Source organism: Danio rerio, chromosome 21 (assembly GCF_052040795.2).
Source record: "Danio rerio strain M-AB ecotype USA chromosome 21, GRCz13ab, whole genome shotgun sequence".
In the NCBI taxonomy this organism is placed as follows: Eukaryota; Metazoa; Chordata; class Actinopteri; order Cypriniformes; family Danionidae; genus Danio; species Danio rerio.
The window spans coordinates 27,038,361-27,065,787 of NC_141041.1; the positions used below are offsets into that span (position 1 = coordinate 27,038,361).

At 35.2% G+C, this 27,427-nt stretch overlaps 4 protein-coding genes across 22 annotated transcripts in view; 2 read left to right on the forward strand and 2 right to left on the reverse strand.

The window, feature by feature from the left end:
- Positions 1–487: 487 nt before the first annotated feature.
- phkg1b (phosphorylase kinase, gamma 1b (muscle)) overlaps positions 488–27,427 on the reverse strand; it is a 29,578-nt gene continuing 2,638 nt past the window's right edge. For 4 of the 14 annotated variants that reach the window (XM_087299793.1, XM_087299803.1, XM_087299792.1 and 1 more), the window contains exons 5-11: positions 25,281–25,346; positions 23,619–23,782; positions 23,425–23,515; positions 20,694–20,847; positions 20,476–20,601; positions 20,142–20,404; positions 19,378–19,601 (exon numbers count right to left, since the gene is read on the reverse strand). In XM_087299793.1, coding sequence (XP_087155919.1) covers positions 19,430–19,601; positions 20,142–20,404; positions 20,476–20,601; positions 20,694–20,847; positions 23,425–23,515; positions 23,619–23,782; positions 25,281–25,346 — 1,036 coding nt within the window. In that variant the 3' untranslated portion in view covers positions 19,378–19,429. 14 annotated transcript variants of the gene reach the window in all.
- Positions 3,029–5,907, forward strand: LOC147831924 (uncharacterized). Of its 2 annotated transcripts, XM_087301383.1 has the most exons (2): positions 3,029–3,156; positions 5,535–5,907. In XM_087301383.1, the coding sequence occupies exon 2, from the start codon at positions 5,557–5,559 to the stop codon at positions 5,827–5,829; it is 273 nt and encodes a 90-aa protein (XP_087157509.1). In that variant the 5' UTR covers positions 3,029–3,156; positions 5,535–5,556; the 3' UTR covers positions 5,830–5,907. The 2 variants fall into 2 exon arrangements, with proteins under 2 accessions (XP_087157509.1, XP_087157508.1); XM_087301382.1 differs by lacking the exon at positions 3,029–3,156 and having other exon boundaries at positions 5,515–5,907.
- tmem179bb (transmembrane protein 179Bb) lies at positions 6,280–12,286 on the reverse strand. 5 transcript variants are annotated; one of them, XR_015520364.1, is made up of 7 exons: positions 12,218–12,286; positions 10,511–10,702; positions 9,779–9,975; positions 9,492–9,629; positions 7,227–7,305; positions 6,703–7,001; positions 6,280–6,485 (listed from the first exon to the last, which is right to left on the reverse strand). XR_015520364.1 is itself a non-coding variant. In XM_087301377.1 (7 exons), exons 2-6 carry the CDS (start codon positions 10,607–10,609, stop codon positions 6,846–6,848), a joined length of 669 nt encoding a protein of 222 aa, XP_087157503.1. In that variant the 5' UTR covers positions 10,610–10,702; positions 12,218–12,286; the 3' UTR covers positions 6,280–6,494; positions 6,835–6,845. The 5 variants fall into 5 exon arrangements, 3 of the variants coding, with proteins under 3 accessions (XP_087157503.1, XP_087157501.1, XP_087157502.1); XR_015520365.1 differs by having other exon boundaries at positions 10,511–10,716; XM_087301377.1 differs by having other exon boundaries at positions 6,280–6,494; positions 6,835–7,001.
- sumf2 (sulfatase modifying factor 2) lies at positions 12,401–19,677 on the forward strand. The gene is given in 9 exon segments (NM_001005980.2): positions 12,401–12,607; positions 14,728–14,872; positions 14,964–15,078; positions 15,178–15,222; positions 16,725–16,875; positions 16,965–17,020; positions 17,109–17,193; positions 19,086–19,227; positions 19,380–19,677. Coding segments are annotated over 9 exon segments (900 nt in total). The 5' UTR covers positions 12,401–12,537; the 3' UTR covers positions 19,471–19,677.

The following is a 27,427-nucleotide window of genomic DNA, read 5'->3' on the forward strand; positions in this document are numbered from 1 at the left end:
AAATTCAATTGTGGTTGCTGAGAAAACTAAACATTGCAAAGTAATTGTGTATTTTAGAGGTTTTCAACTGTTTCACTCTTTGTAATCTAAAAACGTGGGCCAGTTTAGTCTCAAGTAGTATTGAAATAGTACACTTACAAGTGCACAACTAGCACTGGCAATTGAAATGACGTAAACTTACCTATATAAAGTATACTTACAATTAGGGCTGCACAATATATTTTTATGATTTTTATGGTTTTACATATGGTATAAGAAATAACAAGGAAAGATAAATGCATTTACAAATGTAAAATTACACTTTGTTGTAAAAGTAATTAAATACAACTAATCTTTGTTTATACTGCAAACCTATTTTCCAACTTTTTATTTAAAATGTGTATAAGGTCACATGCCTTAAAAACACATGCAAATTATGAACTTTCACTCTATTGTTACATTTGGTGTGGGTAAATTAAGTGATTTTAATCCTGACAGCATTTCAAATTATATGATGTGACAATTTGCAGGTGCACAGATAGCAATATTATTGCTGAAATGATATAGTGCCACCCTAGTGTACTGAAAGTATACTCATTTTATAAAATGTTGATACATTTTTAAAGTCACAAATGCTGTAGTTGACTTTAAATGATCCTTCAGTATCAATTAATAATGCTGTATATGCCTGGATTTAGTTTGGTAACTCTAGGCTTATGACAGAGTTGTTTTTAGATTTGGATCAATGCAAACTTGGCAAACACCTTCACTTTGAGGAAGTTAAAAGAAGATACTACACATTTTGATAAGATTACATAATTCAGTGCACAACAATTTTGCATGTTCAAACGACTTTAGTGTCTATTTTTACTGAATGTCATGTTTCATGTTGGCGAGTGCCACGTGCTGCACTGCAGGCTTAAATCACATGTGTTTGGCCAATGACTCCACCTAGTGGAGCTTTTCCACAGTGAAGCCTACTTTTCAAGTATTACAGTTTTTCCCAATTGTTTACACACATTTTCTGATAGCATGTCTCATATTGTCAGAACTCTACACACAAATTACAAAACACACATTGTATGTATGTGATTTCTTCTCAAAATGGTAGTTTGTTTACAAATGACACACACAAACCATCACATGACTAGACATTTATAAGAACCAGTTGATCACTAATGTGCTTATGTAAAACACCATGACCACTTCTTCTCCATTCATCATAATGACTTGCTGTAAACCTTTTTTGTTCAGAGTTACACTTACTACAGATAGTACATAGGCCTACATAAGTGTATTGTAACATATTTCGGAATATTGTTTTTATACAAAACACACATACACACTGTACCAAATATATTTTACGGTATTTTTCCCCACAAAAACAGCGCACACAGTGTTCATCAACCAACACAAAGTTGCACATAACATGGTCTACATATACAATCCAGCCATGAAAAGCATCAACTGCTGTAGCTTGGAGAAGGGTATTTGTTTGTGGATTTCAGTCATACACTTTCCATCCTCAGGGAGAAGAAAAAAATTCCTCAATAGGTTTGAGGAATGGAAAATATGGAGGAAGATAAACAACTAAAAAACGTGGTTGGACAGTGAACCAGTTATGAACCATATGAGCTCTGATATCTGAATTGCAATTCTGTGTGACGGGTGTTTACTCATGTGATGAGTTAGTATGCAAAGTAGGGCAACTGACTTTACAATTTTGACAGTGAGTTCCTTGTGAAAACAAGATTTTCTGTATGAAAATTGTGCCAAATGCAGAAAATTGTGTGTTTTGTTTTGAAAAAAAAAAAGTGTTTTAAACCTGCAATTTGAGTGTAAACAGGAATTGTGCTTGTAGTTTAGCAGAATTGGTTCAGTGGGTTGGTGCATCAGTTGTTGTAGTCATTGTGTCTGAAGTACAAGTAATTGTTTGTAAACAATTGGGACAAACTGTAAACATATGGACACTTCACACTAAAATTTAAATCCTGTAATAATTTTACCCCCTCTTGACCTGCTGCAAACCTGTTTGTGTTTTCTGTTGAACAAAACATACGGTATTTTAAGGAATGTTGGGAACTGGTAGCCATTGACTTTCATAGTATTTTTCATACTATACATTGCTCAGCCTAAATGAGTACACCTACTTTTGAAAAAGATTATTTTGATTAATTTCTAATTAAATATAGCAATATATTTTACTGCATTTATACAAATAATTTTATTAAACAATTAAATCCATAAAATCAAGTTTTAGTCACCTAACATTTTTAATCATAATCTCAAACAAGTTATTGCAAAAAATAAAATAAAAACTAAAACTTTCAACTAAATTTTAGATTTTTTAAATGCTTCGTTTATTATAATAATTTTTTTTTGTAGTATTTTCCTCCAGCACATTAATATGGGTGGACAAATTCTTGGACAATAAAGGGACTAAGCCGAAAAGAAAATGAATGAATGAATGAATGAAATACTTGGACTGTGATCTTGTGTTTTTTTGCCTTTGGTACTGACTAATCTGATGTATATGCACAAATAAATTATTTCTACAGCATATTATAGATAATCTAAATCTAAAAGAGTGATCTCATTTATGCTGAGCACATACAATAACAATCTTCAAAATATCTTGCGTTGAACAGAAAATCTCGCAAAGCTTTGGAGTCACTTAAAAAAAGGTCGTATTTTTCTTATTTAATATTAATTAATAAAAAAAATAAAATTCAGTATTTTTTCAACCTTATATTATTTTTATTCTTCTGTTGAACATGAAAAAATCTCTATAAATCATTAACCCCTGACAGCACAAACAATAAATAAAAACAATACAAGGACACCCCCCCCCCCACTGCTGATGTCAATGATTACCAGCAGTCTTCAAAATATCTTCTTTTGTGTTCAACAGAAAAAAGAAATCCATAAAGATTTAAAACCCTTTCCTCATTAAGAAACCCATCTCTTTAAGATTTAAAAAAATATATATATAATACATAATTAAATGCAAGATCATTTCTGAATTACCTGTATTGTCAGTAATCTTGCAGGGACTTCTAATGTTAAAGCATTCTGATCGTCCTTCCTCTCCCTCCCTCTGTTCATAATCTGAGTTTGAAGGACAAGATCAGTTCCTTCACTGCTGCTGCCAATAATAGAGGAGGAGAAGAGAGTCTGGTAAGTCAATAATATAAACAGTGCATTAAAAATGAGTTTAGAGTAGAATGGCATTGCTCATTATAATTATAGATAAAAATGACAAATATGTACATAACCAGAGGACTCTAATTGTGACTGAATTAGTAAACTGCAAAACACTTCATTCTTAAATGTGAAGCATTCATTTCCAATCATCACTGCGTTCCAGTGGCATTTCTAGCTCTTAAAACACAGCGGTCGCTTTGTGTAGTTGATTTGATTGTTGAATGTGCGCTGCTTTTTTATTTAAGTTGCAAGTGAAGTGAAGTAACAGTGCAGGCGCTGGGATAAGCTGCTCTCTAAGCAGCTTGTTACCTCCCCTGAGCCTGGTGATTCAGACTAGTGTTGCCATCTGAGATTTAGGTCACAGAGACGACACACAGCATGTTGTCTGAGTGACAGCGATGAGAAACACTTTTTAAAATACTTGTATGTTCTTATAAATCATGAGGACTGCATTAAGATGAGTCTTGTAGTTGGTCAAATCTTTTAATCTTTCATTTGAATGCAATTTTTCCATACTGTCCTTATAAAATTGTGTAAGGCATAAAATCAATAAGTGCAATAAATCTTTACATTTTGTGGGGTTTTAGCCCATATTTATTAGAATGTGTCCCATTTTCTTTTAAAAATTAATCATAAATTTTTCATTTTACATAAATTATTATCACATAGCCTATTGAAAGATTCCATTTAAATATAAATGAGCATTATATTTAGCAACAATACTAACAATACATATACCAGGTTTTATCTAATCTATACTTTACAAAATGTATGTATTTTACAAAACTTATTTGTTAAACATTGATGTAAATCTGAAATTAATACAGCTTCAGTGTATATGAACTCACTTTTTAAATTCTAATTAGCTAAAGTAAACCCATAAATAAATTAGGACATTATTTTAAAACACATTTTATTTAACATTTTGACCAACTGCAGAGAAAATTGTCATACTAAAGAGCCTTTTTAAAAACAAAACATTAAAATGATGAATAATTATGAATGACAAACCGTTGTATAAGCAATTCCAAGCAAATGACAACCTTGCCATTAAAAAAAATACGTTTTTACCAAAATACTGATACCGATTTTACATTTATTGTGTAAGCTAGTATTTCACAGTACTTTACAAATACTCCAAAAAATGTCTCTGTCAATTTTTTTAAACAATTTATATTTGATTTACCAAAGTCACACAGGTGGTAATTTCACATATAGGTCATATCCATAACGGAGAGATGTCACGTCTATAATGAAACTTTTTCCTTATAAATGCAATAATATTAAATTTAATAAAACCAGTCATGTTTGTTCTAGTGAGCCAAAATATAAACAGATGTTTCAATGCAATGTTAATGTATGTGATTTTTTTTTTTTTAATGCAAATGTCACATCCATTCCCAGTGATGGGTTGCAGCTGGAAGGGCATAGGCTGCATAAAACATATGCTGGATAAGTTGACGGTTCATTTTGCTGTGGTGACCCCAGATTAATATAGGGATCAAGTCCCTATATTATATATATATACAGTTGAAGTCAGGATTCCCCCCCTTTGATGTTTTTCTTTTTTAAATATGTCCCAACTTATGTTTAATAGAGCAAGGAAATTTTCACAGTGTGTCTGATAATATTTTTTCTTCTGGAGAAAGTCTTATTTGTTTTATAGGAGCATTGAATAAAGCAGGTCTTAATTTTTTAAGAGCTCTTAACAGCTTAACAGCTCTTAATTTTTTTAAACCCATTTTAAGTTCAAAATGATTAGCCTCTTTAAACTATATTTTTTCTGATAGTCAACAGAACAAACCATCGTTATGCAATCACTCGCCTAATTACCCTAACCAGCCTAGTGAACCCATAGTTAAGACTTTAAATGTCACTTTAAACTGTATAGAAGTGTCTTGAAAAATATCCAGTCAAATAATATGTACTGTAATCATGGCAAAAATAAAATAAATAAGTTAGAAATTAGTTATTAAAACTATGTTTAGAAATGTGTTTAAAAAATCTTTGTTATATATATATGCTAAAAATACCATTTAAAATGCAAACAGCTGACCCAACCTGACATTTGTCATGAAAACAATGAGCCACTATTGCTATTAATTAACCATGTCTTTAAGCCATAGTTTTATTAGTAATAGTGTACAACATCATAATTACAAAAATCTGTTGATTCACAAAAACATTATTTTATGGATTGAGATTGAAAGTCAACTGAGAAAACATAGCAGGACTGTTTGACCTAAAATAATAGCCAAAACAAATGATTATTTACATTCATTATGCAATTCTATCTGGCTTTAAAACCTTTTCTTTCACTTCACAATCCCAATGGACGCGGCGTGGGTCAGCTGTGAGGTGAAGAGCCGCGGGATGTCGAAGGACCAACTGGACTCGGCGGTGATCCAGGCGGAGGAGCTGCTCTCACTGGCCGCGGAGCTGCACGCGCGGTGTCGGGAGGAGAGCGCGCAGATGGTGGCTCAAGTCGAGCGGCTGAGAGAGGAGAGCCAGAGCCTCCACAGCCAAAGCGACCTGCTCCAACAGGACATGGCTGAGATCAACAAGACGCTGGAGATTCTTCTGGACACTAAAGCCGCGTATGAGGCCAAAGAGAGACAGGCTCGCAAACTAAGCAAACAGCTCTGAAACAAGGCGGGAAAATATTGTTTGGCCATTCAAATGAGAGAAAGAAAGAATAAAAGTAGTTCCTACATTTTCAACTAATTTTACAGAGTGGGCTTTTTTGTGAGAAATTCAGATTACAGATTAGATTTGTGCCAAATTAAACATAATAATTTTATCAAAATGATGTCTGGGGTGACAGGCATCTTTTTTTAAAAGAGATTGTTTATACAAAATGTACAATTTTCTACCAATTTAATTATCCTCAGGGGGTTTCTCAATGCTTCTCCAGGCTGGAAACCAATTGAGCTCAGCCATCTTCTAGGACTGTGGTTCTCAACCATTCCTCCAGCACTACACATTTTTAATGTCTCCTTTGTTTGCCACACTCTTTTCAGATCTTTTCAGTTTGCCACACTTGTTTCAAATCTTGCAGTCTATGCTAATGAGCTGATGAATAATTTAAAGCCAAAATTATGCATGTCAATTTATTTATTCATTTGCTAAATGTCCAACTATCAAGGACAATAAAACCCCTCACCCTTGTCATTATTACTATCATTTGCAATAATGGTTGGTTAACTGTATGTTAACCATTATCAATTTATCCTGATATTTCATATATTTCTTAAATCCATCATGTTCACTGACATGTCAGTCAGTTCTACAGAGATAACCTTCTTAAGACAGTGTTTCTCAACCACATTCCAGGAGGACCACCAACACTTCATGTTTTAAATGTCTCCTTTGTCTGTCACACCCATTACAGGTCTTTCAGTCTCAGCTATTGAGCTGATGATCTAAATCCGGTGTGTTTGCTTAAGGAGACATGGAAGATGTAGTGAAGAGACATGGAAGATGAGGTAGTGGTCCTCCAAGAGCATGGTTGAGAAACACTGCCTTAAGACATTTGTGTATCATTGTAGCTATTATACATCATACAGTATTGTGCATATGAATAATTAAGATCAAATTCAAGTGTTACACAATGATAATAAGCACTTTTTCAAGACTGCATGATAGCTTTATGTGTTAATGATTTATCTCTGGCGGGACGGGCGATGGAGGAAGGGCTCTGTCTCTGCACGACTCCACTCATCATCACCCCAAACCTTCAAACTGGAGCTCTGGCGTCTCTGTATGACCACCACGGCCGTTATTAATATCCAGAAGAAGAAGCTGACCCACATAGACCTCTGTGGAGGAGAGAACAGAATTTACACTGTATTAAAAACAAATCAAAACTGATTTGGGGTGCGTATTGTATGTACTGACATTTGCTGGTATGTATGAAGCATCATGTATAAGGTTTCAGATACAAAAACACGCACAAGAAAAAAAAAAATCAATGTTTGACACATGCTTCGAATATAACAAATCGTCATAAACAGTATGAAGAAACATCAAACCAAAGGACTAACCTCAGTACTGTACAGTCCTGTGTAGAACTGATTTCCAGAGTATGGATGGGCCCATGTCTTATTCTCTGCATCTTCACAACTAGAATAAGACAGTATTTCCAGTAGCACATATTTAACTGAAACTTATCACAAGGGAAAGTGATTAGCTTTTGCATCATATATAGCTTTGCATTTCTCCAAAAAACGTTTTCCACAAAACATCATTTAATGACAAAACCAATACAGGCTCACTGGAAAATGCTTCATTTTTGTAAAACCACAAAAGTTTTTAAACAAAACGGATGGTACAGTGCAATATGAAGCCAACAACTTTTGTTCCTTTTCAAATAATTCTTCAGTTCTTTGCACAGCACCACTTATGCTCACTTTCATAGTGCTGTAATTGTGACAAAAAGTCTGTGGCTTCGAGTTCAAAAGAGATAACAGTGTAAAATCAAGGGAAAGCTATATGGTAGCAGTGCACTTTTCTGTTATGTCTGCTTTTGAATACACTATTGGTTGAGTTCAGGTCATTAAAAGAGACTTTAAAACCTGAAACTATTGGGCCAGACAAGGAAGACATCCAAAATATGTACTGTTGGTGTGCGTCAAGGAAAAGGGTTGGGAAACACTGCACTAGGTGATCTGTATGACAAGGCCCACCTTTTCATGGACGAGTACAAGAAGGACGTGTATCTGAAATGTTCTGTAAAATGTATCCTAAGTAATGTATTTGAGTCACAAAAATTTAGACAGTGCCCTCTAGATGATTTATCATCTGGAACATGCAACAAAACATACCAGACCAGCATGTTTTACATTTTACAAAATGCAGGCTGATGCACACATTTCTAATGAGCTTGGGCCGGCCAAAATGTATGGGTTCCTTCTAAAGAGTTTGCATTTACCCAAGAACCTTTGCATTTAAAAGCCACCAAAAAAAAACCCAAAGCTAATGCCCCCAAGAAACATTCACTTATACAAGTTTATTCCTAAAAACATCATGGAAAACCTTTGCTGTTCTACATGAAACATGCTTTTTTTTTCTCTCTAAAACACTTCTGGTATTCCAAGAAACATAAATTTCCTGCCAAAACTTTTGCATTCCTTAATAATACTTTTGTGGTTTCCAAACCTGCCATAAAAGTTTACTTTCTCTCAAGAAACTGCATTAACTTGCAACCATTTTGTTTTACTCTCATAAAAATGTTTGCAATCCCCCCGAGACACTTCACTCACTAAACTTTAGTGTTTTCACAAGAAACATTGCCATCACTTCAGGCAAACTGTGCTCTCAGGAAATGTTGCTTTCACTAGCAAAAAGTTTGCATTCCCTAAAGAAACATTGTGTTGATGTACAAAACCTTCACGTTCCTTCAAAAAACCTTGACGTTCCTTCACGTTTCTCACATTCCTTTAATAATTTGCATAGCATTAGCTGTCAGAACCTATGCATTGTTTTCTGCAAAAGTTTTTAAAACTTAATGTACACTTGCAAAACTTTTGGGACTTTGGGACACTTTACAATAACAGTACGTGAATAATGATGTGTTAATATGCAGAATAAACATTACTTTATTATGAACTAATGATGAGTTAAGACGCACGCTAATCATGAACTAACTCCAACTACAACATGAGCCACATGAGTTCATGTGTGAATAACAGCTACCTTAATTACTTGCTAGTACACAATTGTTTGTTAGTTAATGTATTCATTTCTACATTAGTTCATACTTAATTCAACCATCATGAATTAATGATATGTTTATTGTATAATTCTATCATGACTTTACTTGGAGTGACACATCATCATTAACTCATTCTTAACTACTCATAAACTTCTTATGCACATCCGTCTACTGTGTTTACACTGAATAACAATAAAACAGTGTTCAGTCAACATCAACAGTTTAAACACAGGAGTTCATAGTTAGCAATGAGTTAATGGTGATGTGCCCCTCCAAGTAAAGTCATGCCATAATTATACATTAACAGAGTTCATGTTGGTTACATTTAGCTTAAACCTAAATGTTAATTAACACATTAATTAACAACATGTACTAACAAGTAATCAAGGTAGCCACACATGAACTATTGTTAATGATGTTGTAGTTAAAGGTAGTTCGTGATTAGCGCACGCCTTAACTCATCATTAATTCGTAATAAAGTTATGCTTAGTTTACAAATTAATAGATCATTATTCATGTACTATTATTGTAAAGTGTTACCATTAAATCTTTCTTAAAATATACATCAAAAGTTACAAAGAGGAGTTGAAATCACCTGTTAAGAGAGGGAACGTTGTGTAGGACCGAAAAACATAAACTGTCCCGGCCGATCTTGAGAATACATCCTGATACCAACAGCAAAAACAGAAGAAGGCCACAGACTCCCAGAGACGTGTTGAGAGACACAGTCCCTCTGTAAATACATGCAAACATTTAACAAAACACAAGAATTCTGAACATTATATATTATAAAATATAATTTTTTTATATATTATATCAATTTCTATAAATAGCAGGTAAAATGTGAAGTCTATAAATATGGAAACATTGCAACACATTCACCTTCTCACATCTTCCTCCACACAGCTGGCATAGATCCAGTACAGAATGAGGGAAAAGCAGTAAATAGCCATGCACACAGCGATAGCAGACACAAAATAGCAGACAGAAGGAGAACTAGTGCCTTCCACAGTCAAAGCCTGGCCTGATGTGTTAAAATGAACACTTCCATAGAGGATGCAGAGCCCGTCAAAGTGACCCTGAGAAGACAACACAGAAACATAATCTATATTTGCATGTAACAAACATAAGGAGACACTTTAGCAAGTGATATTTGGCTATGAGCAAGTGTGTGACAAACAGAGGTATATGGAAAGTGCTTCCGTGCCAGTATCATATGACTTCAATAAGCCATAATAGGGTACAAGAGGCGACTGATCACATGGAAAAAGCAGTGTCTGACCTGGGATCAGCAACAGCACATATTTTGATATATATTGCACAGATTTTTCCCATTAAAAATACACTTGAACACCAACAGATGTAGCATATCTTTAAAAATAATTTAAAAATTCATCTTTGATAACAAAAGCCACAAAACAATTCACATCAGCAAACATCACGTGAAGCAAGATAACACACATTGTTAAATGATAACAGATTTAAGTGTGTAAAAAGACTGTGCATGCAATATGTGTGCACATTTCTCTTACAGTTGGTTTTCCGTTTATTAAATCATACCACTAAGCTTCACAAATTAGCATTGATCAGAGATGGATGTTGAATTATCAATACCTGAGTGAGTGTCATCCAGGCGGCTGCTATCACCCCGCAGATGAAACAACCGGCGTAAAGGACGAGCTCCAAAACCAGCAGCCAAGGCAGTCCCATCATGAACACACTCTCACAGTCACTGTCTCACAGAGTCAAGCAGCCCAATGCCTCATTCATACACTCCTCAAACTGCTGTGGCAACGCGGATCATCTCTATAAAGCATATCCTGTGCTCACAACAATGTTGCTTTTCACAATGATTCTTGACAAATGAGCCGGAGAATTTCACCGCATTGCTATTAGATGTAATACAAGACTGCATTCAAGTCAGTCTGAAGGCAATAAGAGGTGGATTATCTAGATTATCAAGAAATGCAGTCCAATACTGATCACAATAACAAGATTTATAATGTATCCTGTTGGATTACACATTTTTGGTAATGTAATCTGACACATTATGAGTACTCATAGATAATTGTTGACTTAATATGTATTTGGGATAATTATGATTCTTTATTCTGTATTACATATTGATTTAAAAAAATGCTCACTGTTGCATTTTTGCATCAACATCATGTAATTTATTAAACTTTGCATTTAATACAGGTCTCCCAAACTGATTTTTGTGAAGGGTTTGTCAGTTCATGAAAAGTCTATCATTAAATGAAAATTGATTAAATAAAAATGCTATAGAAACTGATACAATATTTTACTTTTTATTTACCTGAATGTTGTGGTCATTATGTGAACATGCAAATGCATAGTTAAATAATTTAAATACAATGCTAAAATCTTAGAGATATGTGGGTATTTTAGATGTAAAGTGTTTATAAATCTCTGCATTGCATGAACAATCATTAATTAACACACAAACAGCAATGACACTACACAGGCTTGAAATATCTTACGTCCAGATTCCACTGGTCAAGGTAGCCAAGGTCATACATCAAATGTGAACATGTAATCATCAATATAAAACGTTACGATTAAGGGTATTTTAAAATAATGTAATCTAATCTATGTCTTTCCAGTGATGGATTGCAGCTGGAAGGGCATCTGCTGCAAAAAACAAGTGCTGGATAAGTTGGCGGTTTATTCTGCTGTGGCGGAATGAATCTTTTTAGATTAAAAAAAGGGACTAAGCCAAAAAGAAAATGAGTGAATGTAATCTATTTCAAAGTAGCCTCCCAGCAAGCATTTTTTGTTATTAAAATATGGCTAATAAATGTCTAACAGATGTCTAAACATAGTCGTCTTGGCTTAAACAAGGCTAAATTTGTGCTGTCAGTGAAAATCTAATAGACGTCAATGAATAAGCTGTCTACGTTTAGTCTATTGGACGTCTATAAAACACAAAATTGTTGGCTGGGCTATATGTTTAAAATAAGTTTAAATTATTACATTGCCTATATGTTGTATAGTCATCATATAAACACTCAGATGTTGAGAATATCAGGTACAGTATCTGCTTAAAGGCGAACAACATTTGCTAGTAGATTAGACATAGTACCACAAAATAAAATGTAGCACTTAAGATTAAAATATACATCATATTGAATTATGCTAAAAAGAGCATGCTGAGCTGCTAGATATACAAAGGGATGATAACATAACATCAACAACAAAAGATTAAACTATTAATAGCTACAAAGCACACATTCAGCAGCAGCTTATTAGTACAACGACAGTAGGATTTGTTGATAATTGAGAAAAGGGATGGCTACTTACATAAATAGCAGCAAAATAATACATGGACTTTAACACTGAACTGAGCAGCACATAGACGTACTCTTACATAGAAATATGCAAGTTTGTGTGTGAAATATGCTCAATTCGTCTTTCTCCAAACCAACAGATGGCGACGAACGCTTCAGAGGAGCTTTGGTGACGCGTAGAAGAAACTGAACTGAAGTTTGCTCTGTTCTGTTGCTGTTCATACAGACTATTTTTATGTTCAGTTGATCGTTTTCTTGTTTTTATAAAACTTCTAATGAAATAAATCAAACCTCCCATATGTTAACGCTTTATTTAAAAAAAAAATAAATAAAATGAAGATGATTAACGTTATTTGGGAGATGTTTTACCTCATTTTATTGTGCACAGTGTCTTGTGCAGCAGGTAAGAATTCTCTTAAAATCTATGCTCCGTTATTTTTAATTTTTGTAAACATAGGACCATAATAATGCTTCGTATTATTCGAAGTACCATGGTAAACAATATAAGGTATATGTCACAGGTTGTCACAGAACGAATGTGCGAATATAAAGGCGACTTTACCTCAATCGTAAAAATGGAGTATGAAAGCGCAAGATTACACTACATATTTACTTACATTTTTGTTAAATTAATTTCAAGCATCACGTCTCACATTTTAGACTTTTTCATCTAATGTGTTGAACAAATAGGAACTTAAAGGGGGAGATTGTGACGATCTTTTGAAATGGTGGTTAATTTAATACAGTTTTTGAAATAATCGTGAGACCAGGAGTTGTTTAAATGTCTATTATACCTAAAATACATTTTAATAAAACAGTGAATAATTACCGTTTACGGCGACCTCTATTTATTTAAAAAAAGTTTTATAATCTGTGTATTATAGTTTTATTTAGTTTTAAATGCATAAGTTGCATAATTGTTTCCAGAAGCTGAGGAAAACAGAATAAAAATCGAGTGAAATTATACATACATACATACATACATACATACATACATATATATATATATATATATATATATATATATATATATATATATATATATATATATATATATATATATTTCTGTTTAATGGAGAGATTTTTTCAACACATTTCTAAACATAGATATTTTTGAAGACACTTCTATACAAAAGTGATATTTAAAGGCTTAACTAGGTTAATTAGAGTAACTAGGAAGGTTATGGCAATAAGGCAAGTTATTGTATAATGATGGTTTGTTCTGGAAAACTATAGCTTAAAGGGGCTTATAATTTTGACCTCAAAATGGTGTTTAAAAAACTAACATTGGCTTTTATTCTATCCAAAATTAAAACAAATAAGCTTTTCTTCAGTAGATAAATATTATCAAACATACTGTGACAATGTCCTTGCTCTGTTAAACATAATTTGGGAAATATTTAAAAATGAAATAAATAAATCAAAGGGGGGCTAACTAGGGTTGTAACAATATACCGGTATGACGGTCTACCACGATTTGAACGTGCACGATTATCATACCATGAACAATTGCATATCAACGGTTTTAACCCTTAAAGACCGAGACAGCCGCCCGCGGCTAAAAATAAGTATTGCTCTTAAATGTTTCATAACTTTTGATCCGCTGATCCGATTCATTCAATTCAAAGATTGCAGTGCTGTATCACATTTGTGCTGTATCAAAATTTGACCACGCTGATTTGACAAAGAAACGCTCGTCGCTGTGTCTCCGGACAAACCAGACATGATACATTGATGCATTGTCCCTCCTCCATGCCCAGATTGGTTCAAACTCGCTATATCACAACCAATAAGCATAGGTTTCACTTTTGTTTGTGGACAACATGAGCTTTTTGAACAACACTGAATGAGAGATAGGCATACATTTATGCGCGGCTAAATAAAACGCAAAAAAAAAAAGTTTTGCATAAAAATAATTCTCATACTAAGTACTTTTGCTTGCACAGCAGCACAGAAACATGACAAAACAGTGACACAGCAAAGACGAACTGCTGCTCTTGCTGTTTTCAAAAGACGCAAATGAAGGTGCAGCTGTTTGTCTGCATTGCAGACAACCATATCCAAATCCATATCCACAGACAACCATATCCATGCTGGCACATAAAACCTAAGGATGTTCCACATTGAATCTAGTTTCGTTATGTAACTATTTATAGTATAGTAAATATTTATATCTATTTTTCTTACTGAGGATTTGCACCATGTTTATTTGGACTTTGACACATTATTTATTATTTTCTTATTTTTTTATTTGTTCATTGTAAGTGGTGTTGTTTATAGTAACTAAAAATATATTATTTGGAAAAAGTCAAATTTGCTTCACTGTTCTATTATTTTGTAACATTTGTAACATACCGTATACCGCGAAACCGTCAAACCGTGGTATTTTTTTAGACGATTATCATACCGTAAAAAATTGATACCGTTACAACCCTAGGGCTAACAATGCTGACTTCAACTGTATATAATAATTTGTAAATAGCAATAATAATATTAACAAATATCAACAAATTGTTTTGTCAGATGATGAGATGGTGTTTATTCCTGGTGGTAAGATGTTAATGGGAACAAGTGCTGCTGATGGGAGAGATGGAGAATCGCCAACACGGGCTGTGGCTCTCCAGCCATTCAAGATAGACAAATATCCTGTCACCAACTCCAACTTCAGGTAAACTTCAGCTTCACCCCAAAAACTAGTACACTTTGTCCTCTTTACTGCTAGATTTTCTGGCTTATACAACTGCTTCTGTTTACTCCAGGGAATTTGTCAGACTGCAGAAATATAAGACAGAGGCTGAAACATTTGGCTGGAGTTTTGTGTTCCAGGATTTTGTATCAGAGGAACTGAAAAGTAAAGTGACTCAGAAAATTGAGGTATGGATCCAAAGCTGTAATACATAACAACACATAATGCTTTCTATATATTATGTACACTTCTGTTGTCTTGAAAATTATTGTTGTCTTATTTCCTAGTCTGCACCTTGGTGGTTACCAGTGGAGAAAGTATTCTGGAGACAGGTAATGTAGTTTATACTTTATATGTAGACTTTATATATCAAATATTAATTTTAGTGGGTGACATCTACTGGTTTTATTTAGTAATAGGTATTTATTTATGATTAATAATTAAATTAATCATTAAATACAGTTTTTTTGTAATGCATTCATTTAATAAAAAAATTATTTTCATTATACCTCTTAAATTGTTATTTGAGTGTGTTTACTCTTGTACAGTACAGTTCTATTTAGTCCTGGTGTCTTAAAAATCAGTTTTTTTTTTTTTACCCTAAGCAGGGTTCTCAGGGTTTTTACTTTTCTGTCATAGTCGTGGAATATCAGGGACATTGTTTGTTCTTTCAGTTGTAGTTTTATCATAATGTTGATTGTTAGTTCTGATAATGTAAATTTTTCTATACTGTATCTCTTCATACCATGCTCTATTATTATGGTTAGGCTATTTTTCAACTCCCATTTAATTCACAGTCATCAACCTAAGTCAAAAACTATCTGAAAATGTCAAAATCTGAGGTGAATTATCTATTGTTGTTCTCATGGTGGCATAGTTGGCTGTGGCGTTCACACAATGCTCAATTGGTACTAATGGGCCCAAAGTGGGGCAAGAAAATATCCCCCACACCATTACACTACCACCACCAGCCTGAACCGTTGATACAAGGCAGGATTGATGCATGCTTTCATGTTGTTGATGCCAAATTCTGACCCTACCATCCGAATGTCGCAGCAGAAATTGAGACTCATCAGACCTGGCAATTTTTTTCCAATCTTCTATTGTCCAGTTTTTGTGAGCCTGTGTGAATTGTAGCCTCAGTTTCCAGTTCTTAGCTATCAGGAGTGGCACTCGGTGTGGTCTCCTGCTGCTGTAGGCCATCTCCCTCAAGGTTGGACGTGTTGGGTGTTCAGAGATTCTCTACTGCATACCTCGGTTGTAACGAGTGGTTATTTGAGTTACTGTTGCCTTTCAATCAGCTCGAACCAGTCTGGCCATTCTCCTCTGACATCAACAAGACATTTGCACCCACAGAACTGCCGCTTGCTGGATATTTTGTCTTTTTTGGACCATTCTCTGTAAACCCTAGAGATGGCATGAAACTTCCAGTAGATCAGCATTTTTTAAAATACTCAGACCAGCCCGTCTGGTGCCAACAACCATGCCACATTCAAAGTCACTTAAATCCCCTTTCTCCCCCATTATGATGCTCGGTTTGAACGGCAGCAGATTGTCTTGACCATGTCTACATGTCTAAATGCATTGATGTGCTGCCATGTGATTGGCTGATTAGAAATTTGCGTTAATGAGCAGTTGGACAGGTGTACCTTGTCTACGATGTAACGCACGATGCCACCATAGTCTTTACTTGTTCCACCAATGTGCAAATAAGTTCTCACACCTATTGAGTCTCATTAGAGATGCTTTTATTCAAACAAACCTACCAAAAGTGCTCTTTTATTTGTTTTTGTGAATGTTTGACTGTCTGTCAACTCTGATTTGTTGTGCGCAGCCAGCAGGACCAGGCTCTGGTATCAAGGACAGACTGGATTGTCCTGTGGTGCAGGTCAGCTGGAATGATGCCCAAGCTTACTGTCAGTGGAAGAAGAAGAGACTGCCAACCGAGGAGGAGTGGGAAATGGCTGCCCGTGGAGGACTGGAAGGCAAGCCAAAAACGCCTTATGCCCCTCAGCGCCTAAACAACTGTCGTCATGCATCATTTTATGTACTATAATTTTACATACTATTTTAGGCAGGTCATATCCATGGGGCAACAAGTACTTGCTGAACCGGACTAACCTGTGGCAGGTCAGTTGAGGTATATTCTTGCACGCAGCATGAAGGACAAGTGTATATTTGTAAGTGTTTTGGTAAATGGTGAGATCTTTATTCAAAGGGCCCGTTTCCTGATAAGGACTCAGCTGAAGATGGCTATCATGGTGTCGCTCCTGTAACTGCGTATCCTCCACAGAATAACTATGGTATGTGGTAATAAATACACACACTACATCAGCGGTTCCCAACAGGGTCCCGGCCCACAAGGGGGCCTCAGCGAGCTCTATAAGGAGTCGCTTCATTGAGTTGGGCATTCATTCACTTGAGTGCCCAAATTTAACCCACAACAGACGTCTTTGGAAAGTTTGCTAAGGGGAAAAGACCTAGTGAAGGACCCACGAACTGCCAAGGTATGGATTCGCAAACCATTTGTCTACAAATCAGGTGAATCCAGCATGTTTGCAAGAAGATCAACTGATGGAGATCGCAAATGACGGCGGCCTTTTAGGGGCCATTCGCATATCGAGTATTTCTAGAGTTTGCACAAGTTTGTAGTTTCCAATGAATGTGTGTGCCTTGAACACTGGTTACGAGCGCAGCGCAAGTCACGTGACAAAAATTGACCAGCTTCAGCTTGTATGGAATATTCACATTTCGGTAAAACTGCCGTCATGGCTGGTGTATTCTGAGAAATTTTCTTACCCCATGGTTTTAAGTGTGATCCTGAAAAATCTTCATTCGAAGTGCTATTCACTCCTTCCCTTTAGCCCTACGCCTTCAAGCTAAGGAGAATTGAGACACCCCTACTCCTTGGCGTGTACGCGCAAAACGAGGGGTAAGGGTAAGGGCTAAGAGGTAGAATTGGGATTGGGCCTAATTTTCTCAGACAGACACAGAACACACAAACACTGCAGTGCTTTGTACTTTTCTCCATAAATAAAACTTGTTTCAGAGTGACAGCAATGCTTTGTCAGTTTGTCATCCTCTGAGAAAATGGTTTTTCAGTTATAAATTACATACGGATGTTTTGTTTTAATATTTTACATTAGAGTATTATTTGTGCATAAACATATCTAGATATAGTAATAAACACTGTTAGTTTGAGGACAATTTTTTTTTTGTCATCCTTACTGCAAACTTATATGAGTGATAATATCATTAAATGTGGAAGAGGGACTTACAATGTTTTCCAGGGGAAAAGGGGGTCTCAGGCAAAAAAAAGGTTGGGAACCACTGCACTACATACAGCCAAAGACTTGAGAATTCACAAGATGTGTCAATTGTATAGTTTTGAATGGGCAAAAGTTTAACATAAATACAGCGAATGAAGCTCCGCCTTCTAATACAGGAGCCAATCATCGATCGGTATAGACTGACGATTATCTGGGGGAGTGGGTCAGACCAGACCTGAGTTTTTAATGACAGTTTCTGCAGATTTTGTGTGATTTGAACATGTAGAAAGGAAACTAAAGAAACAGTATTTGTTTAATTTTATTGGTGATTTCAAATATGAAATTTACAAAAGAGTTTTGGAGAATTTGATGTTTCCCTATTCAAATAGGATGGCCGAGCATACTGCCTGATAGGTATTTCAAAGATGGCCACTGAGTGAAATGACTTGATACAGCTCTGAAAATTAGTTAAGAGTTCACTTAAGAGTTATCCATTGTCTGGATTTGCCATTCATTTTAAGTTAAATGTTCATTTGTGAGTTTTTTTTTTATTTTTAAAAATTACATTATCACAAAAATATAATTAACATATCACAATATTAGATGATAATGTGTTTTCAAAATGTCATTTTAAAACCTGAAATATTGGGAAGGAAATGTATGTGTGGGTGTAATATATTATGTATACATCTTTGGAAAAAAAGTCCACAACTCTGTTTTATAGAATAATATTTGTTTTATTTTATAAAGGGTCATATATATATATATATATGTATATGTATGTATGTATATATATATATATATATATATATATATATATATATATATATATATATATATATATATAATTATCCTTATTTATTATATGTATTATAACATGTTGATCTCAGTCTAAAGATTAACATTAACATGCCATCTTGTTTCAGGTCTATATGATATGCTGGGTAATGTGTGGGAATGGACCTCCTCCAGTTTTCCTGGAGCTCAGAGCATGTTTGTACTGCGTGGAGCGTCCTGGATCGACACAGCCGACGGATCAGCCAATCACAGAGCTCGTGTCACGACTAGGTCAGTCATACTGTTCTCATGATATTATTCAAAGTCTGAATTTATTAGACTTTTAATTATAAAATAAAAATAGCTTCTAACAGTTCCAGGCCTAAAGGTGGTTTGTCATCCTCACTAGTGAGAAATAATTTTCTTTTTTATTTTTTTTGCAGGATGGGAAACACAGCAGATTCAGCCTCTGATAACCTGGGCTTCCGCTGTGCTATGAACTCCAGTGCAAAACAGAAAAGAACTGAGCTTTAAGAAGCAGATATTCAAGACTAGATGATGCCAGTGGTGGTGGTTCATTCCAATCCTTGATGTATCTGGGACTAAGCCGCACAAAAATAATGAATGATGCCAGTGGTGCACTTGAGATTAATAGAACATTTCTCCTATGGAGAAACACACTTCTGGTATTTAGTTTCATATCTGTTTTGTATTGCTGTGAAATAAAATCATACCAAACTATCTTATTGTTTTCTTTATTCAAATCTCTTTAAGACTTTCTTTATTACTTCTTTGTTGAAGAATTTCTTTATATTTCTAATAAAATAATGCATTTTATATTTTCCAAAGTATTAGTATGCCCATTACTATTGTTGTTATTTGTTTAATGAGTTCTTAACACTTCAGTAGTATTTTAGTGATATATGCTAACGTAATGTTAGTTTTAGATCACTAAATGCTAATCAAATAAAAATTAATCCTGTTTTTATCATTATTAATTATCCCTAGTTTAGAAAGTATTTCCTCATCTGTTATCAACAAAAAATTTTAATAAATCTGAATACTTTATTAAATAAATGTTACTTGAATTAATAATAATTCTTCCCCCACTGCCATCTTAGCAGTAAAGGTCTATATTTTTGGACCGTTATCAACATGGTCTCAAGGTAACTTGTATCCACTAGTAACTGATGGTAAACCCTCACCAAGTCCTCTGTGCTGCATCCATTTCCTCAGTCGCGATGGAGAGCAGAATGACTTTTGGAGAGTTTTCGAATAAAGCTGCTCTGTTCTGCGTTTGGCCTTTCTTCACCCAGTGGCCATAGATCTTGAAGGCACAAGCGTCAATCATTTTACGCAGAGGTTTGATGGCGTATGGGTCGCTCTGGATCACTTCCTTGGTCACTGGTTTGGCACGACGATAATTACAGTAGATACGCATAGCAGCAAGTACAGTCCTACAAATAACCTGCAGGAAAACAACAGTGAATGACTAGAATCGGACTATGCTTTTGAAGTCATCTGAATAAACTTGTGTACCTTGAACTTCCTATAAGGACTAAAATGGCGAACTTCCGCAACCACATATTGTTGGAAGAAGGGATGATTGAGCGCTTCTGTTGCTGTGTATCGACTCTCAGGATCCACAACTAATAGTCTAGAAATCTTGAAGGAAAACAAGATGAGTTTGAAAAGGTATTGCTTTCCACAATCTGGCGCAACTTTGTATTGGATTGTTTAAAACGAGCAATACACACCAAGTCTTTGACTGTGTCTGAACGGTCATCCCATTCTGGTGAGTTGAATTGGTATTGTCCTGCAAGAATCAGGCGAAGCATCAGCATTTGTTTTCTGTGCCAGAATGGTGGAGATCCAGCCAGAAGAGTGTACAAGATCACCCCTGTGCTCCAGCTGATGAGAGCAGGCCGAAAGAGGGTTATTATGTGGATCACAATCATGTACTAAATATGAGTTGATTTATTCAAGTAGCCTTATTCAGTTTATTCTGCTTCTTGTCACTATTCATGTGGTTACAGAGAAGATCAAAATTAGAGAACAAAATACCAATTTATTTTCAAAAATAATGCAGTCTACGAAATTTTAAGACATTTAATGGTGGTTTTACCATGTTAGTGTATAGCAGTGTTTCACCAAAAAAACAAACAAACAAAAAAAAACAACAACAACAGAATTATACAAAACCCCCTATTTTGTGTGGAAAATTAAGAGAATAGAACCTTTTAGCATAAATAGGATTCTGTGAAATTTTACTAGTCTCTCACAGACATCACTGGTGCTTTCCAAATGAGATATATCACCCTCCAAAAGGCACTTTATAGTGAAAATAATCATGACAGCCATAAAGTGTTGGAGGCATTTGGAGGGCCCTTTGGAACGAACGAGTTTGAAAAACAACCACTTGCAAACATTTCAGGCCATGATCCTTTAGGTAGGGAAGTTATTTGGCGTCAAAAACTGCAGTTAATATGAAAGGATTCATCGCTAAATGCTCTAATCCCTATTGAGGGTCCCTCCAAAGAAATTAGTGCATAGAGATGAGCCCTTCCGAATGAAACCCAGAGCACTAGTCTCCCTCAGACATCACTAGTTTCTCACAGGACAGTACTAGGCTGCATACCAGTCTAATTTTATGCCCTTTACTCACAAACCTTCCTCCGTATTATTCATTGACTCTAATTTCATCATTGATTATATTACACAAGTGTCCACGGAACATCTAAATGGGTTTAAATAGAAAGCCCTAAACAAGTGTTTCTCAACCACGTTCCTGGAGGACCACCAGCTCTGCACATTTTCCATCCTCCTTAAGCAAACACTCCTGATTCAGATCATCAGCTCATTAGCAGAGGCTGATAGACCTGTAATGTGTGTGACAGACAAAGGAGACATCCAGTGTTGGTGGTCCTCCTGGAACATGGTTGAGAAACACTGCTGTAAAGCAGGGGTGCCCAGTCCTGCAGAGTTTAGCTCCAACCCTTATCAAACACAGCTAAAGCAACTAATGCCATGGTCACACTTAAGAATGTGAAATTCTGTCGTACTGCACTGCGAAAAGGGGCGGGATTAAATGATTAGACATTAAAAAAGCAAGCGATTGGTGTATATGTGACATTTCTCGGTTCCAGCTCGTATCTCAGCCTGCCTGTTGGATATTTCACACTGGATGAAAGATCATCATCTTCAGCTGAACCTCGCAAAAACGGAAATGCTTGTAGTTTCTGCCAACCCGACTCTACACCATAACTTTTCAATCCAGATGGATGGGGCAACCATTACTGCATCCAAAATGGTGAAAAGCCTTGGAGTAACGATTGATGACCAACTAAACTTCTCTGACCACATTTCTAGAACTGCTCGATCGTGCAGATTTGCACTCTATAACATCAGAAAGATCCGACCCTTCTTATCTGAACATGCAGCTCAACTCCTTGTTCAAGCTCTTGTTCTCTCCAAACTGGATTACTGCAACTCTCTACTAGCTGGGCTTCCAGCTAACTCTATCAAGCCTCTTCAACTGCTCCAGAATGCAGCAGCACGAGTTGTCTTCAATGAACCTAAACGAGCACATGTCACTCCGCTGCTAGTCCGTTTGCACTGGCTGTCAGTTGTTGCTCGCATCAAATTCAAAACTCTGATGTTTGCCTACAAAGTGACTTCTGGCCTAGCACCTTCTTATCTGCACTCACTTCTGCAGATCTATGTGCCCTCCAGAAACTTGCGTTCTGTGAATGAACGTCGCCTCGTGGTTCCATCCCAAAGAGGGAAAAAATCACTTTCGCGAACGCTCACGCTCAATCTGCCCAGTTGGTGGAATGAACTCCCTAACTGCATCAGAACAGCAGAGTCACTCGCTATTTTCAAGAAACGACTAAAAACTCAACTATTTAGTCTCCACTTCACTTCCTAATCTGCAATTGCCTATTTGAATATCACACTAACTGTACAAAAAAAAAAAAAAAAACTACTAACACTTCCCTTCTTAGACTTTACAGACCTGAAACTTGCCTTTAGTACTTATTCATTGTTGCTCTTAGTTGTGTAAATTGCTTCCTTGTCCTCATTTGTAAGTCGCTTTGGATAAAAGCGTCTGCTAAATGACTAAATGTAAATGTAAATGTAAATGTAAATTTCTGTATAGAGAGGTCATGTTTTAATCTTTTATTGGTCTCACGCAATCACGTGATGCAATTTCGCAGGTCAAGCTTGAACTTTACAATGCAGCAAACTGCAAAACTTGTAGCACAAGCTTACGTTTCCTGTCTGTCCCATTTGTCACATTTGGACAGTCAGTATGAAGCAGATTAGCTTCCTCAGTCAAAATCGAAGGGTCGAGGGTATGTCCATGTAAAATTCCCTTGAACACTTGACAAGCTGAAATACATTTTAAAATGGTGGCCCTATTCTCTCACAGTCATCACTAGTCTCTCACAGCACATCACAACCAGCTTCTTTACTTTAGCTGCTTACAGGTCAACAGCAGTCCCATAGCCAGAATGTTTTGGATCCATTGAGCACTCTATGATTTCTGGAGCCAAGTAACCCGGTGTCCCGCAAACCTCTAGGAGAAAACAAAGACAGCCATTTCTAAACTTCAATTTCTGCAGGTTTTATTTTTTCAGAAGGCTTCTAGTATATTTAAAGATGTTCATTCAGTCAGTCACCATTCAGTCTTTGTCCAGGCTCAATCTGGATGGAGAAACCAAAGTCTGTAAGTTTGATATTCACATCATCATCTAACAGAATGTTCTCTGGTTTCAGGTCACGATGGACTATATTGTGAGCGTGAAGATACTCAACCACCTCCAGGAGAGCTCGAATGATCTTTCTAACAGATTGAGAAGAGAAAATGGCATGCTAATAATCAATCGTTCAAGTCATTAAGTGTATTTTTAAATCACTTTAATTTCTATTTATTCTGTATATGCCTACACTGAAAAAACTAACAAAAATACAGTTTGTGTTTATTTTCATTTGATATTTAATATGTAACTCTACTGTACTTACTCTACAGTGACTTTTATTCATATTTTTAGAAGTTTAAAACAATATGTTACCATGGACAACCAGACCAATACCAGACCTTTGCAATAGTATTTTTGAAGGGAAAGACAAAAATACACTGTAAAAATGATAATTGTGTTAATGTCAAAAATCATTAAAATAGTCTAGATGTACTTTCTATATATATCCTTAACCCTTATAGATATATTATAGATCTAAATAAAAAAAAAAAGATCAATATTATCAGCCTGCTTAAGTCATTCATTCATTCATTTATTCATTCATTTTCTTTTCGGCTTAGTCCCTTTATTAATCCGGGGTTGCCACAGCAGAATGAACCGCCAACTTATCCAGCAAGTTTTTACGCAGCGGATGCCCTTCAGCCGCAACCCATCACTGGGAAACATCCATTCACACTCATTCACACACATACACTTAATAATAAAAATTTATAAAAATTAAAAAATTAATAAAATTTAATAGTTAATAAAAAACAACATGCATATGTTGTGACTTATGTTACATTTAAGACTCAGCATCAGTTGCAACAGATTAATTTTATGGCACCAAGTTAAACAAACATTAACAATAAATACAGGCCACAACTGAACATGAAGGATGATCTCTGATGGGTGTTCTCCAAAATTAAATGAAAAATAGACCTGGGTCTATTGGTATGTGCACGCCGTTGCATGCAAGATTTGTATATGTATAACCACCTCAGAGCATATTGGGGCTCGCGAGTCACTAGCATTGCTCTTTTGGGGGTCACAGGCTGAAAAGTTTGGGAACCCTTGTAATAAACCACTGTTATCCAAGGACTTGCCTAATTAACCCAATTTTCCCGTTTGATCAAGGACTTTCCCCCACAAGTCCAAAGACGTGTTATAGGTGAATTGGGTAAGCTAAATTGTCCGTAGTGTATGTGTGTGAATGAGAGTGTATGGATGTTTCCCAGTGATGGGTTGGAGCTGGAAGGGTATCCGCTGCGTAAGTTGGCGGTTCATTCCATTGTGGCAACCCCATATTAATAAAGGATAATAATTCAGTCTTCATCTGCATACAAATTAAACGCATGTGTACAATATGCAAGAAAGTTTAATTTATTTGATTAAAAACTGTAAAATTAGTATTATCGTAAAATGTTTTGTATTTAAATATATTTAAAAATGTTTTTTTTTTCTGTTTCACATTATTAATGCTGAAAACTGTTATGCTGCTTTATATTTTGGCGGAAAATATGCAATATTTACTAAAAAAAAAAAAAAAACTAAATATAGTAGCATCAACAAGTGCTGAGAGATTTATTAAAGGAAGCTGACCGTGTCTCTTTCTCACTTAGAGTGACTTTTTCAGTGAGGTAGTCGAAGAGCTCTCCTCTCTTCATCCTGTTAAAAGAGCATTCACATTTAAACAAACAAAAGTGAATGTCAAGGCCTGTAAACTGAGCTGGCACATTTCAGAATTTCTAAGAAACTGTAATTAAATCTGTTCAGCAGCTGGACAAGGGAAGGAATTTGGATGGATTTGTGCTCATGTTTTGAATGGAGAATCAGGCTTTGAAAGCAACAGTTTAATATTGGCAATCAGCCTGTTGTGGCTCTTAGAATAGCCAGTCTCTTATCTGTATGCTGCAGAGCGCCAGCTAACAGATAGGCTAATCTCCACAGGGAACACATGGGAAATCTGAATAGGAAGCAACCAGTAAATAACACAACAGCAAGATTGAGCAGTCGCCTGGACTTGAGCTCTACAAGAAATAACTAAGAGAAAATTGTATTTTAGAGTCGTTCCATTTACACATAAAGGTATAGTTCACGCAAAACTGAACATTGTCTCACACAAAGCTTTATGAGATTATTTATTCTGTTGAACACGAAAGAAGATATTTTGAAAAAAGGTCAAAACAGTAACCACTGACATCCATAGTCGGAAAAAACTACTTTGGAATAGGTTATCGGTTTCTGGATTTCATCAAAATATCATATTTTGTGTATAACAGAAAAAAAATGAAGGTTGAGTAAATGATGACTGAATAAATGTGACTTTTACTGATGTTTTTAGTAGTTCAAAACAATATGTTATGCTGGACAACAAAACTAGGCTTATATTGTATGGATATATTTGTGAAAATACAAAAATACATTGAATAAATTGTTCTCCTAATTATAAACTTTTAATGGCAAAAACAAAACATTAGAATAGTAAGTAAATCTCCTTCCATACAATCCTTAATTTTCTGATTAGTAAGAGTTATTAGAGTTCAGATGCAAAACCTCTTAGTGCCGTCTAAAATTACAATAGAAAATGAGCAGAAGTCTCAGACTTCTTTGTTTCTGATGAGTTATTTCACTTTGAAAACAATGAAAAAACTTATTCGTTGCCATAAAAATGAAATTACTGGACCTAAACACGAGCCTGATAAAAACACTAATTTTAGAAGAAAATTTTGACGGCATTTAGAGGTTTATGCATCTGGACCCTTTATATACAGTTGAAGTCAGAATTATTAGCCCCCTTTTGATTATTTCCCAAATGATTTTTAACAGAGTAAGGAAATTTTCACAGTATGTCTGATAATATTTTTTCTTTTGGACAAAGTCTTATTTGTTTTACGTTGGCTAGACAAAATTATTAGCCCCTTTAGGCAAATTTTTTTCGATAGTCTATAGAACAAACCATCGTTATACAATAACCCGCCTAATTACCCTAACCTGCATAGTTCACCTAATTAACCTAGTTAAGCCTTTAAATGTCACTTTAAGGTGCATAGAAGTGTCTTGAAAAATATCAAGTAAAATATTTACTGTCATCATGGCAAAGATAAAATAAATCAGTTATTAGAAATAAGTTTTTAAAACTATTATGCTTAGAAATGTGCTGAAACAATCTTCCCTCCATTAAACAGAAATTGGGGAAAAAAATAAACAAGGGCGCAAATAATTGAGCAGGGCTAATAATTCTGACTTTAACTGTACATATTGTTCACAAAAAAAAAAATGTACTGACACAAAAGCGTTATGTGTTTATTTATTCTGTTGAACACAATAGAGGATATTTTGAAAAAAAGTAACCACTGACATCTATAGTAAGAAAAAAAACACCATGGAATAGATTATCAGTTTCCAAATTTCATCAAAATATCTTATTTTGTGTTAAATAGAAGAAATAAATAAAGGATGAGTAAATGATGACAGAATTTTCAGTTTTTTGGTGAAACTGTCTAATGTTCTGACCTTTGGGTAAATTACATGGAAATTGAATCGTTAATTAGGGATGCACCGATATGGATTTTTTGGCCAAAATCAGTAACCGATAACTCTTCAGATTTGGAGGCAGATAGCCGATATATAGGCCGATAAATATAAATATTTCAAAATGTTACATTTGTATACAGTGAACAACTGATTTTATTATTAAAAAAACTTTTTAAAAGATTAAACTGCTCTTATGAACTGAATAGTCTATA